The sequence below is a fragment of the Onthophagus taurus genome, chromosome 2 (assembly GCF_036711975.1).
Source record: "Onthophagus taurus isolate NC chromosome 2, IU_Otau_3.0, whole genome shotgun sequence".
In the NCBI taxonomy this organism is placed as follows: Eukaryota; Metazoa; Arthropoda; class Insecta; order Coleoptera; family Scarabaeidae; genus Onthophagus; species Onthophagus taurus.
In genome coordinates, this window is record NC_091967.1 from 13,816,948 (window position 1) to 13,830,513 (window position 13,566).

At 34.1% G+C, this 13,566-nt stretch overlaps 1 protein-coding gene across 5 annotated transcripts; it reads right to left on the minus strand.

Annotated features, from left to right (window-relative positions):
• Window positions 1–183: 183 nt before the first annotated feature.
• Window positions 184–12,627, minus strand: LOC111426036 (no mechanoreceptor potential C). 5 transcript variants are annotated; one of them, XM_071194326.1, is made up of 15 exons: window positions 11,996–12,627; window positions 9,668–9,769; window positions 9,029–9,130; window positions 8,704–8,820; window positions 7,289–7,792; window positions 6,491–6,589; window positions 6,315–6,408; window positions 4,628–6,264; window positions 4,409–4,574; window positions 3,716–4,293; window positions 2,955–3,651; window positions 2,567–2,680; window positions 1,631–1,857; window positions 719–854; window positions 184–660 (listed from the first exon to the last, which is right to left on the minus strand). In XM_071194326.1, exons 1-15 carry the CDS (start codon window positions 12,371–12,373, stop codon window positions 302–304), a joined length of 5,310 nt encoding a protein of 1,769 aa, XP_071050427.1. In that variant the 5' UTR covers window positions 12,374–12,627; the 3' UTR covers window positions 184–301. The 5 variants fall into 5 exon arrangements, 4 of the variants coding, with proteins under 4 accessions (XP_071050427.1, XP_022916147.2, XP_071050428.1 ...); XR_002707770.2 differs by lacking the exon at window positions 184–660 and adding an exon at window positions 954–1,066 and having other exon boundaries at window positions 763–854; XM_023060379.2 differs by lacking the exon at window positions 2,567–2,680.
• Window positions 12,628–13,566: the final 939 nt, after the last annotated feature.

The following is a 13,566-nucleotide window of genomic DNA, read 5'->3' on the forward strand; positions in this document are numbered from 1 at the left end:
ACATTTTCTGGGAGATAGATAACGCAACAACTTCCCATTGCGTAGCTTGCCCAATTCAATGCAGAACTAGAAACTATGTTGATGTTGCAGGACGTTCAATGTTTAAACGTTATTTTGAAACATTCTGTCTTATTCATGTAAAATTGATATAAATAATAATTTTTGTTGAAGAAAACATTGATATCGTATTATAACACTTTTTATTTTATACATAAAAGAAGTAATAAATTTTTCTTTATATACACCATATATACATTATCTTAAATTTTTCAATTCCTCTTTTAATAAATTTATTTTTCTTTTAATTTTGTGGTGCAACATTATTAGAAACTTGAACTTCTTCATCTTCTTCTTCGTTGCTATCGGTATTTTGTTCTTTTACTTCATCAACTTGTCCAACCAAAGCCCGATATTTTTTAGCGATTGCTTCCCAATCGGTGACATGTTCTATTCGGGTCGTTTGAGCTGAAAAACTCAATTGGGAACCTAAAGGACTTAAATGAGCTACCGATAGCGTTGTTGATTCTTTCGGACCGACTTGGTTGCCCTTTTTTACTTTTGATAACCATTTTTGGCCCGCTTTCGATCTCGGGCTTAATTGTTGAGGACGTTGAAAACCACCCATAATGTGTACAAGGCTTGTTCTTTTCTTGGCACGAACTAAAATATTTGATGTGTGTTAGTAAAAAAAGGATAATTCTTGGTTTTTGATTTTTACCTCTACTTTTACACAGTTTTACTAAATAAAATAACCATGTTGTTATTAAATTTATGGGGGATGGGGCTGAGGTTGTTCTGTGCATCGATCTGATGAGTTTACTCAAACCAAATTTCCATTCAATGTCGGATTGGGCCTAATTTTTTGAAAAATTTTTGTGAATAATGAGTAATTAAGATAAATTAAACAGAAAAGTGCAAAATTTTTTTGATGGTAATCTTTAACGGTTGCTTACAGTTCGGTTGTTTGTTGAACTGATTATGGAAAGAAGTCGGTAATGGGTTTTCTTCTATTTTGTGCTTATGTGCAGGTTTATGTACAAGTGATGAGTGGTAAAAAGTGCCAAATCTAAAAATTGTAAATATGATATGATGAAAAATTTATCAAAAAAAGTATTTATTTTGTTCCCTTTTTAAAATATTATAAATATAACATTTATTCAGTGCGAAATGGTCCAGCCCAAATGAACTGGTGCAAAGAAGCTCCTTTGGATTACATCCGAAAATTCTTTATTTTTTTTTTCAGTTCAACTTTCTGTCTTCCATAATTCCGCTGGAATCTTTTTCTACATTGATAATCGTTTATTTTATGCGTGCTGGTGTCGATTCTGGCTCATTTATTTTTTTATAGATATATTTTTATCCGCCTTTTATTATTTTTGTTACCTGAATCTTCTGGTACGTATCCGTCATCATAGCGATGAGCAGTTTGACTAGGACAACGACCGAAATGGACATGTACGCTCCGTATATCATCTTAAAGAACACGATGGTCCAGAATGGTTGCGTCACTTCGTCAAGCTTTAGGTGACCAAGATTAGACTGGCCGAAAATAGCGAAAAATAGCAGCCCGAAAGCATTGAGAGAGTTCGTTTGGACTGGAATAGAGAGAGAAAAAGATGCAAGTGATTACCTGAATGCGCTGATAGGTGTCAGACATCATAGCAATTAGCAGATTGATCAGTACAACCACTGATACCAACATGTACACTCCGAAGACCACCTTGAAGAGGTTTTCGGTCCACTGTGGTCTGTAAGCTGGTTCTCCTGCTGGCGCTTTTATCGTCACATCATCGTATGTCGTCTGGCCGAAAATGGCGAAAAACAAACGTTCGAACGCCACCAATGGACTCATTAACACTGGATTAAGGGGCAAAGAAAAAACAAGAAACGTGTAAATTTTTTTTTCTTTTTTCTCTGATTTTTTAACGATTTTTGATTTCAAGAAAGAAGATTAAAGGCTTCATGCTTGTTTGTTGAACTGTATTTACAACGATGCCAAGAAGAGAGAAGAAATGATTTCGAAATTTAAAAAAAATTGCAATCTTTTTTGTGTTTTTGAACATACAAACCTTCAATTTTTTAATATTAACGTGTTATGTTTAAAATGTAATGATACTAATATCTACACAAAAAATTTGTTGCGTAAAGCAAAAATGTTACAGCAATTATAAAAAGCTTGTTAAAAAAGTATTTACAAATTCAAAACCATGAAATCATATTTTTTTTTTGATTTCCTGCGGAAAAATTAAAGGATACATAAAAAACATGGCAAGACAAAGACGACACACACAGACAAAACGTTGTTTCTTCTAATGAAGTGGGCACAACACAGAAAAAATCTATTTCTTTTTACGATTTGTTTTGTTTCGGTCTCCTTTGAAACAAATAAAAACACACAAGACATACAATGAGGACGTTTTCACAGTTATTATTTTTATGGTGGCTTAATTCAAAATAATGCGGAGCCACGAGAACACATATTTAACACAAGGACAACAATAAATATTGTTAACAAAGATATTGATAACAATAAGACCACAGCACGCAGATTTATGGACTGACTTACTATCTCCAGACACTTCGGGTTGGGAGTATTTCTTGCGAAGAGACCCGCGTGGTCTAACTCCAGCTGGACGCTCTTCAATGTCATCGAGAAGTTCGATTGTTGATTCTCTTACCGCTATTGTCGTTTTAAAATTTGAATATCAAATATGAAAATATGTATAAAATTAGTAATAACGTTCTGTACAAATCATGTATAATGGAAAATTATGCTTAATAAATTTAAATGTTAATATACATATTATGTACAAGATGTGGAAACTATACAAGAAGTGTTAGAAAGTACAAAATTTTCAAATCATTTTATATACACTCATACAAGAAAGAAGATATAAAAGTATTTTTTATATACAGCAAAAGAAATAAATAAATAAATATTGATACAAACTTACCTCCATCAAAACTTTTCGCTGAAGCAACTGTTCTTCCCAAGTTCTTAACTTCACTGTCTTTGTAGTTATCGAACCGTTGATTCAACGCAACGAAATGCATAGAAAATCCAAACACAAAGATGGCTAAAACGGCCAAAAATCGTCCCAAATCTTTCATCAAATTTCCAATGATGATGGCCCACGGTCCAAAAAGGTGGTGAAACGACAAAAAGTCCAAAATTTGTACACAAGCCAATAAAAACGATAACGCGAATAATTGATTTCTGCAATACATCAATGTTGGCCAATAATTTATTTTGACCAGTTCGGCGAGTCCAAGCAAATGAGCTGCGACGCCGAAAATTCCGAAAAGAAGTACGGAAAGTTTTATCCAACCCAATCCGGATTTGTCACTTGGGTTGGTTAATTCGAATAATAAAAGTCCACTAAGCCATATCAAAAGAACCCATTCGTACCAGTATGGAAGTAGGCTCGGTCTGACAACTGGATAAATAGGAAAAATGGCCACGAGCAAAAGGAAGAGCATGAGATAAACGTGGGATGTTAAATAGGACATAAATTTTATAATAGGTACTTTATGGTATTTATGGCCTAATGGAAGAGTAAAAGCCAACCAAATTGGTGGGCAAATAATAAATCCTACAAAAAGGAGCATCGTTCTCCACGCCGTCCAATTAAGTGGTCCTCTCCAAAGTTCCTGTAAACGATAATAATTTATTTAAACGAGTTTGAGCCAACAGATAAAATTACCTAATCTTTACCTGAAGATATCGTTGAACAACTGTATGCGCAATAACTTCTTTTTGTTCATTCTCAATTAAGACATCTAAAAATTCCACATTTCTTCTATCAGTAGCCGTTAACACTCTTCCAGCAGAATCAGCCCCTGCAGCCAATGCTAACAATTCGGTAGCCATAGCTTCACAATGTTTTCCAGCAGCTATTAAATCCTTAGCCCGTTCTTTTTCTTTAGTTGACAAATTAATCAAAATATTCGACAACTTCGCAGCGGTATCAACTGGAGCCGGCGAAACCAAAACAAACTCCTCAATCGGTCGATTATTATGATTTTTCGAGCACACCATTAAATTATAAACGAATCTCCTATCTTCCATCAAATTGTACGTATCGTGTTCTTTAGACATCAAGTACTCTAATACATCATGGTGACCTTCAGAAGCGGCAAACCAAATCGGAGCACATCCGAGATTCGTTTCCGATTTCGGGGATGCACCGGATTCCGTTAAAAGCTTAACAACTTCGAAACAACCTGCCCTTGAAGCGTAATGTAGCGGCGTCCAACCGTTTTTATCAGTAGCGTTAATCTCCGCACCTTGACCTAAAGAACGAAAGCGGTATTGATTTTAGTTAGAGATTAAGTTAATTTAACTTTGATTTAATAGCCAATTTGGTGTATAATATACATATTATATATTTTTTGAAATGATACATACCTAAAAGAACTTCAACCATCTGGTAGTGACCATTTGTTGCTGCTATATGAAGACCTGTTTTTCCATGTTTGTCATGACTTTGAAGAAGTTCTGCTGATCTGCTTAAAAGGAGACCAACAACTGTTGTATGGCCACCAAAACAAGCTAAATGCATTGGGTTGTAACCCTAAAAAAATTTAAATTAATTAATGAACCATATTAAAAAGATAATATTATTACATTTTCATGTGTTGATGCATCAACTTGAACTCCAGCAGAATTCAACAATAATCTAACTACGTTTTCATTTCCAGAGAACGCTGCAAGATGTAACGGAGTCATTCCGGATTCGCTTCCAAGTGTTGGCACAAGCGAAGCACCAGATGGTGCATCAGATTTTACAGTTCCTGGGACATGTGCCAACAATTCCCGAACAGTATCAGCTTGTCCAAAATAAGCTGCTACATGTAAAGGGGTAACTCCCAGTTTCTTACTGGTGACCCTTAAAGAATTTGATGATCTCAGTACTTCCAAAACTTGACCATGCCCGTTTTTCGCAGCTAAATGCACTGCTGTAAATCCATTTTTGTTTTCATCGGTAACATTAGCCCCCGCTCTAACTAAAGCTTTAACGACTTCTGCGTGACCCCCTTCAGCTGCGATCTGAAGCGCTGTGGCGTCGGTTAATTTATTTCTGGCGGTTATAACTCCAGTTCTATCGAATTTCATTAATTCTTCGATGACGGTAACACTTCCTTGGGCTGCGGCGATGTGTGCGCAAGTATTACCATCTTTAGTTGTGGCCATCACCAAACTGGGATGTTGTTGAAGAAAAAGTTTAGCTACTTCGGAGTAGTTGTTTTGGGCTGCCGCGTGAATCGGTTTTTGTCCTTGATCATCAGTTGCATCGATGTTAGCTCCTAAATCCAAAAGAAGTTTGCAAACTTCGATTTGTCCAGCAGCTGCTGCAAGATGTAACGGAGTTTGTTTCTTTAATGTTAAAATGTCGATTACCGCGTTATGATCTTTGATTAGAAATTTCACTAAATCAGTATAACCGTTCATAGCGGCTAAATGTAAAGCTGTTCGTCCGTTTCTTGATTTTGAATTAATGAAAGCTTTGTTGGAAAGTAATGAGTCGCAGACTTGGATGTATCCTTTTTCGGCGGCTAGATGCAAAGCTGATCGACCGTCGTTATCAAAAACATCGACTCTCGCATGGTTCATTAAGAGGTTATTAACCAACTCGTAATGTCCACGATTTGCTGCAATTGATAAAGGTGTCCAACCAATTGCTGATTGCCTGTTTAAAGCTTTTTGTGTTTCAGTAACCGTCATGTGTGAAATCATCTCGATCAATACATCATTATTTCCAGCTACAGCCAAATAATGAAACGCTGATTCATGGGCTGGTTTTGCAACCAACTTAACATCGGCTCTATTTTCCAAAAGAATCTTTACAACCTCTTTATCAGCATTAGGAAATTCCACTTCATCCTTCGTTACCGTACAAATATAATGCAAAGCGCTTTCATCGTTGTTATTTAATTCATTAACGTAGGCGGTTACTTCATCTTCGCCTTTTTGGGTTTTAACATAATTTATGAGATGTTGAACAACATCTGGTCGACAACCTTTACATGCAAGATGAAGGGCGGTTTCACCGTGTTTATTTTTGTACTGAGGATCGCCCCCATCTTCTAGAAGTAAAAGTAAAGTTTGAAGATTTCCGTGTCTTGCTGCAACATGAACCGGAGTTTGCCCTTCTTCCGTTATTAAATTTGGTCCTGCACCCGATTTTAGAAGCATCAAAGCGCATCTTTCACCATCTTTTACTCTTGCTGCTATATGTAATGGTGTTTCTTTTAATTTTCCACCTACAATGATAAATTAAGCATAACATGTTATTATAAATTAAGTGATTTACCTCTGACATGAACATCAGCACCATAACCCAATAATGTTTCAACAACCGCAGGTTTACAAGATTCAACAGCGATATGAAGGGCGGTGTAATTTTCCTTTTTTGCGAAACAGGGTAATAAAAATTAATAGAATTCCCGGTTGTAATATCTTTGAAACTTTTTTTTAGTAATTACTTACGTTCGTGGTAATGTCTACTTTTTCCCCTTTCTGTATCAGTGTGTTTATGATTCCCACGTGGCCATACCTAGCTGCGGTATGTATACTTCTTGCACCGTCCTTCGATGTGGTAGGAGAAAGAAATGAAAAAAAGAAACGTGGAAATAAATAAAACCCGAAACGACAACGAACGACACGAATAAAAATAAATTTACCTTGGCGTGTTATCTAAAAATTAATCTGTGGCATTTTAACCCCTTTTTATATTCGCCCCAGATTTCAAGTAGAAGAATGTCTAACAGAACTATATATCTTGAGAATATTTCTAGGTTTTTTGTTAGATTAAAATCTGAACTTAACCCACAGCGATTTATAAGTCAAGGTTAACGTTTTAATTAAAAATAAAAATATATGGTATGGTGTTGAAAACAATAAATATGAGAAAAATTTTTTTTAATAACTCAGTTGTAGATAACTTGGACAGTGTCAAAACTAAAAGCTGCGTAACTTATAAAGAACAAATGGATAGACGTAAGACACTTGAAACTTGTAAATAAACTTTGTAATTAAAAGTTTATATGGCAGATAAAGCTAGAACAACAAAAAGTTATCCTGACTAACATCTAAGACTACAAGATATCCAAGGAGAGAGAGCAAAAAATTCACTTTGCTATAGGTAGTAATGGTAATAATCTACCTTCTAGAATATAATTTTGTAATTTGATTTCAGACTAACTTGGGAATGCCGTCAAACGCAATGTGTAATACATACCTTTCGAGTACGAAACAAAATAGAAATATTTCTTGAATAATACATACCTTATTTGGCATATGTAGATAAACTCCTTTCTTGAACAACATCGTAGCGCAATCAGCATGCCCATTTAACGAAGCTATATGCATCAAAGTAGAACCATCTTTAGTTCGTTCAAAGATGCTAGCTTTGAATTTATCAGCCAATAACTCAATAATTCCCGCATGACCATTTTCAGCGGCAAGATGCATTGGAGTTCTGTCTTGATTATCAGTTACACTAGCGGAAGCTCTTACGCCATAAAAATATTTAACCAAAACTTCGTCTCCTTCCGCTGCAGCTATATGAAGTGGTGTTTGTCCTTCCCCATTTCTAATATCTACGCTCGTTCCATAATCGACCAAAATCCTAACCATATCGACGTCTTTTCTTCTTGCTGCTAAATGCAGCGCTGTATCTCCATTTGCCGCTGCAGCTTTTAACTGATCGGCGGTTTGAGAACTTAACAGTTCTCGACACATTGATTGATTTCCTGCCTCCACAGCTAATAATAACGGAATTTTTCCTTTCTGCAAAAATTAGAATTAAATGACAAAAATGAATTTAAGCATTAAATTACTTTTTCTCGTTCCTTTTTACGTAGCATACGCTTAAGTCTTAAAAGGGCCACAATTGACAAAGTCATTTTAAAATCGTTTTAGTTCTCGTTTTGATATGGTTTTTGTTGTATCTGGGTCACATTAGGGTTAGTAACCCTTTGGATGTATGCATGAATTCAAAGCGTTATGCAAATCGTTTCTATGCGGAGCTGTAACGCGATTAGCGATGCCACATTAACGAAAATAATGGTCCATTTTTCGGATTTTAAAAAAACGTTAATGTTTTTTATTGTATTCCAATCAGTTGATTTTTAAAAATAACTTCTTAGCTTTAATTGGTGTATGTATAAAATGGATCCTGAAAGTTAACAGGTGTCCAAGCACAACATATGAACATTAAAAAAATCTTTGTAAATGGTTGTAAAAAAGTTTTAAAAAGACACCGATTTCACGACATTTTAGTATGTAGTTTTTTTTATTTTTTATGTATCAACTAACATCGATGGACCATTCCGTACCAGTCTACAAAAGTAGACAACATGCAATGAACCGAAAACGTTTATATCCCGATAAAAAAAGCACCAATTTAAGTCTCAAACCTTAACAGCTCAAAATCTAATATTTATTATCTATAAGTCACTCGTAAAAATCTGAACGCAAACTGAACCAGTAGACATCAAGAAAACTACTGTAAATGTAAAAATCATTTCAAATTTTGTCGATTCGTGGGGGAAAAACTTTTTGGAGCCATCGAACGACCAAACAAAACGAAAACTTAACGATTTCCCTCAAAATTCGAGACGCAAATAGTAAATACGAGTGACATAAAATATGTTCTTTTGTCACGATATATTGAAATTTGGCTTAAAAAATGTACTTACCCCGTCTGGTCTTAATCGAATATCTTTTCCGGCGGCTGCTAAAAGTGCTCTTAAGATAGCTGTGGCAGTTCCCGTTTGTCTTGAAGCAACCAAATGAACTGGAGTTTGTTGCCTTGACTAAAAACATAAGAATATTTTTATTTAAGGAAATTATTTAACATTTTTTTTGTAGAAAGCTTTTAGGTGTGAACCACTAAAAAAGCTCGTTTAAAATCGACACCTCATCTCTATGGCAACTAAAAGCCTTTATTTGCTTTATTTAGATTGCGTGATCATGTGGAATTTTGTAAAGTTTTGTGAAATGCTTTTTTTTTGTTATTATTACCCCTCCTGTTGAATAAGGATCCACTCCACGTTTTGTAAGGAGAAGTTTAACGACATCTTCTCTTGAATACATCGCCGAGATATGTAATACATTGTAGTTGTCCTGAAATAAATCAGACCATAAAAAAATATTTATAAAAAGTGATCTAAATCTAGATATTTTACAAACAATCTTTGAAATGTACACGATGCAAAACTTTGTTCGTCGAGTGTTTATACACGCAACTTAGTAGTAGGTAAAGTTAGTGTGGAATTTCTTAGAAATCGTCAAGTCACTTCAGAAAAGAAAAGTCACGTGAGAAAATCACGTTTAAATATAAATCATGATCTGATTTCAAATCTTTTGATCATTTTAGCATAAAATAATCAAAAAAAAATTGTTTTGGAACATATTTCTTTTTTAAATTAGACCATATCACGTTCATGATGCATTATGGGAAGCGTGATTTGACGCCCTCCATCACACAAATGGGTTTTTGAATTTTAATTGAACAATGGGGAAATTGATCGGTTTGGCCTCGATTTTCGGAAAGGGTAATCAGGATAAAATGTGAGGCTTGGCGCAATCTTAATGGATTAGATATAGAATTTTGAAATTATAAAAAAAGAGACGTTTTTATTTAAAATTTTCTTTACTTACATTGTTTCTGGCACCAACGTCTGATCCTAAATCGATTAATTTATCCAATAGCGATGTCCTATTGTCCTTAACGGCGTACATCAGCGGTGTCATTCCGGTTGCCTGGAAACTCAGATTTTTAACGTTTTAATATCGAACAAACTTTGTCCTGCACGTGTCTCTTGTGTATTTATGACACGGCTTATTAAAAATGAATCAAAAATCTAAATTTATAAACGCAATACTTATTTATGAAATAAGTTGGGTAATGATATAGTTGAAATTTATTTTTTAACAAATTTTTATTAAACATTTTGGGCTCTTTATTCTTTATCGATTCCTTTCTAGACATATTTAGAACAAGTTGGATTGGAATTAATACGGTTTCTGGTTTTAATTAATGGTCGTTTTCCTTTAGTGGATTGTAGGAAGTTGTAAATAATTAATACGATCTTTATGTCACAGTTAGGGAACAAGTTACATGTTCAATTTCAATTCAAGGTGAAAGATCTTGTACTAGAATAAGTCATGGAGTCTTATCAAGATTTATGTTAAATAGGAACTGTAAAAAAAAGATTTGTAGATATTGTTAAAACGTAAATAATTTGTAGTGGGCTAAAATCTATTTTAATATTGCGTGGAAAACTTCTAGATAATAAAGAAATTCAACACTTTATAAAGATTGTATTGTATTGAAACATTTTAGTATATTTATTTATATATCAAAGGCAAGAAGTGAAGCAGTTTAAACATTTCGAGAGAAAGATTGCGATTAATCTCGAGACTGTTTGAGATAAATCACGCCCGAGGTATACACAACAATTATAACTAAGTCCGTTTTGCCCGAGTATATAGAAATTGGCTCCCACAATGTTATTAGCAAACAGAAAACAGTAACAAAAACCAGAAATTCTGCAACGGTTAGAAAAAAATAAAAAAGAAAGCAACTCATTCATTACCGTTATAACGAAGAAAGCACAATAAAATATGAAAAAGCTACCTAAGGATCGACCATTAAGCCCAAAACTTAAAACCACCAAGAAAGTCGTTGCACAGAAATTTTGGCTTATAACACAAGATCCGTTCCTAACTTATCCAACTAAACCTCTATCATGCTAGATTAGCAATGATCCGCATTTGTTCTACAGGGTCTTCTCCTCCTTAAAAATGGTACTTTGTAGTCTAAATGATATAGTAGAGTACTAAAAAGATGCTTAATGTGTGACTGCTTTTGCTAACTCGATCCAAACACCTAACGATGCTCGTATTCGTGAAGACGAGTGTTTCACTCTCCACGGTAGATGAATCAATAGAGGGAATCAATAATAATGAGTATTCAAACGGATTCCTCAGATTAGGAGAAATCCGCCATCAACCTCCGCCTCGTTATTCGATAATTGTTCGATCCACAACTGAAGCATAAGCTGCTGTTTGCATCACACTTTAAAAAACGTCTTGCTGTTATCTTTTTGGACGCCCAGAAGGCTTGTTTGCCTCTGTGTGAAATATCAACCTAATAAATCATTTTCTGTCAATCGTTCTCTTCTCTCCATCACACACAATCTCTTCTGCCACGATATCTACGATCAAATTTTCGAAGTATTTGAGAATACTACCGGTTGCCTTGTTCAAAACTAAACTTCTTATTCCTTTTCTGTCAATCCACTTCACTATTTTATAATGCGAATCCAATGATCCATCATTTCAGTCTACCTTACTTCTAAATACGTAGCCAGTCAAATTAAATTGTGCAACTTAGAATCCAATAACCCCGAGTAGGAAGAGTAAGATTTAATAAAATATTGAAAAAAATGTATAATATAGTATATCGCCAAAACGGGTAAAGTTCTAAATAGAAAGGTTATATTTAAACAGTTATATATTAGTATATAGTCCCATATAAATGGTACATTTCGAAAAACATAGTTTACTTAATATGGGTAGACTTAGAAAATATTACAAGAGATTGAATTTGAACTCCTAACCTTCTTTCTATTATATAAAAATTAAATTGAACAAACAATTGTATCATATCCAACTAAGAATACAATATAAAGTGTAATAAATAAACATAAATGTATTCAAACAAGATTATTTTTGTTAAATTATTCTTTTTTTTGCCTCTTTTTAACTTTTTGTATATAATTGTACAATTACGGTCAATTTTCAATTGCATAACATTGAAAAAGATTTTATCATCAACACATGTTCAACCTTGAAAATGTTATTTATTTAACATTTTCTGCACAACATGTGTTTATGTTCTGATGATATAATTATACTGATTAATGTAGCAAATGATGTAATTTTTAAATTCTTTAACCCACATCTATTTTAAATTTTTTTTACCTGATCTGCAACTCCTAATAAAGGCACTGTGTTGGCATCTTCTCCGGCGTTAGCAATGGCTTTTTCAATAGATTTAAGGATCTGGTCAACAGGTCCCCATTCTCCTTTTTGACAGAGACTGAGAACCTTTTGGGCAGCATCCCTCGTGGAAGCCCCTGCGCTTTGTGGTTTGGAAGACGGAGTCTCATCCGTTTCCGCATTAGATCCGGTTTCATCTTTCCCGTTATCCTTATCCTTGACATTATCTTTGCTACCCGTTTTATTAATTTTACCTTTATCGTCTTTAGGTTCATCGTTTTCCTTCTTATTTTCTTTTTCTTTATTTACGTTTCCAGCACCTTTGCTTCCGGCGCCTTTTTTACCACCCGATGTAGACATAGTAGGTGCGAACGCACATATCTCTTAACGCGAACGATTCGACGAGTTCAAGTGAAATGATTTTCCACGTATTTTCCGTAAAAATAAAACTAACATTAACCGGAAACACGCTGCTATTAAATCCGTTGTTTGCAACATTTTTGTTTAGTCAATAATCGAGGTGTTTGTTACGACCGGAATCGAAATTTTCATTGCCGGAAAAACCTTTAAGAACGAAAAATGAAACAACAAAAATGTCTTTTCACCAACCCAACCAACAGTCATCTAACAAAGTGTGCTCGAAGTCGTTTTCTTATAAGAACAGATTTTCTTCGGTCAATCGAAATACCCCCTCTTCAATGTGATCGCGCGGTTTTGGAAAAGCCCTGCGCCTAAGTCCGAGAAATCCCCACCACTTCATAGAAATAAGGGTGTTTTGCACACAGTTTTGCGATTCACGACGAAACTAACAAAGGCAGCAATGTGCATGCGGCCAAGTTGACCTAGAAAGTAATTATATTGCGACTCCCCTCAAAAGCTAAACTTGTTGTTGGTGGTTAATTTTTATTGGCGTTGGATTTTCTTTTTACAACGCCGCAGTAGTATTAGGACGGCGAGCTTTCGAAAGGTTTTCCAACGTAAATTCAACGATCGATACGCAACGAACCATTTTTTTCCTTTCTTTTCTTCTTGGTGATTTGCATATTGCTTACGTAGATGAGAATTACGTCACAACAATTTTTTGAAATGACATGTTACATCTATATTAATTGAAACAAGATATTCCTAAAAGTAATATATAAATTCATATCATATCATGATTCATAAAAGTACAGACGATATGGTTTTTTGAAAATATTGTATTATTTTTTATTATAAAAAAATTTATTAAAGAAGAACCAATTTCTTCTTTAATAATTTTTTCCTGAAAATTTCAATAATATTGTCTTATAATTTTTATATCATATCATAAGCTAGAACCTTTAAGCTTCAATTTAACATACATATCATATCATTATTCTTAAAAATACAGTCGATATGACTTTTTGAAAATTTAATATCATCCTTAATTTATAAATTTGGTAATTTCTTCTTTAATAATTTTTTCCTGAAAATTTCAATATTGTCATATAATTTTTATATCATATCATAAACTAGGACCTTTAAGCTTCAATTTAACATACATATCATATCATGATTCTTAAAAATACAGT

Bases quoted from the DNA above. Each gene is read 5' to 3' on its own strand.
- LOC111426036 (XM_071194326.1), bottom strand. From the start codon at position 12,373: ATGTCTACATCGGGTGGTAAAAAAGGCGCCGGAAGCAAAGGTGCTGGA. The intron at 4,294-4,408 runs GTATGTATCATT...TTCGTTCTTTAG, and splicing joins GATGGTTGAAGTTCTTTTAG to GTCAAGGTGCGGAGATTAAC. The intron at 2,681-2,954 runs GTAAGTTTGTAT...AAACGACAATAG, and splicing joins AGCGAAAAGTTTTGATGGAG to CGGTAAGAGAATCAACAATC.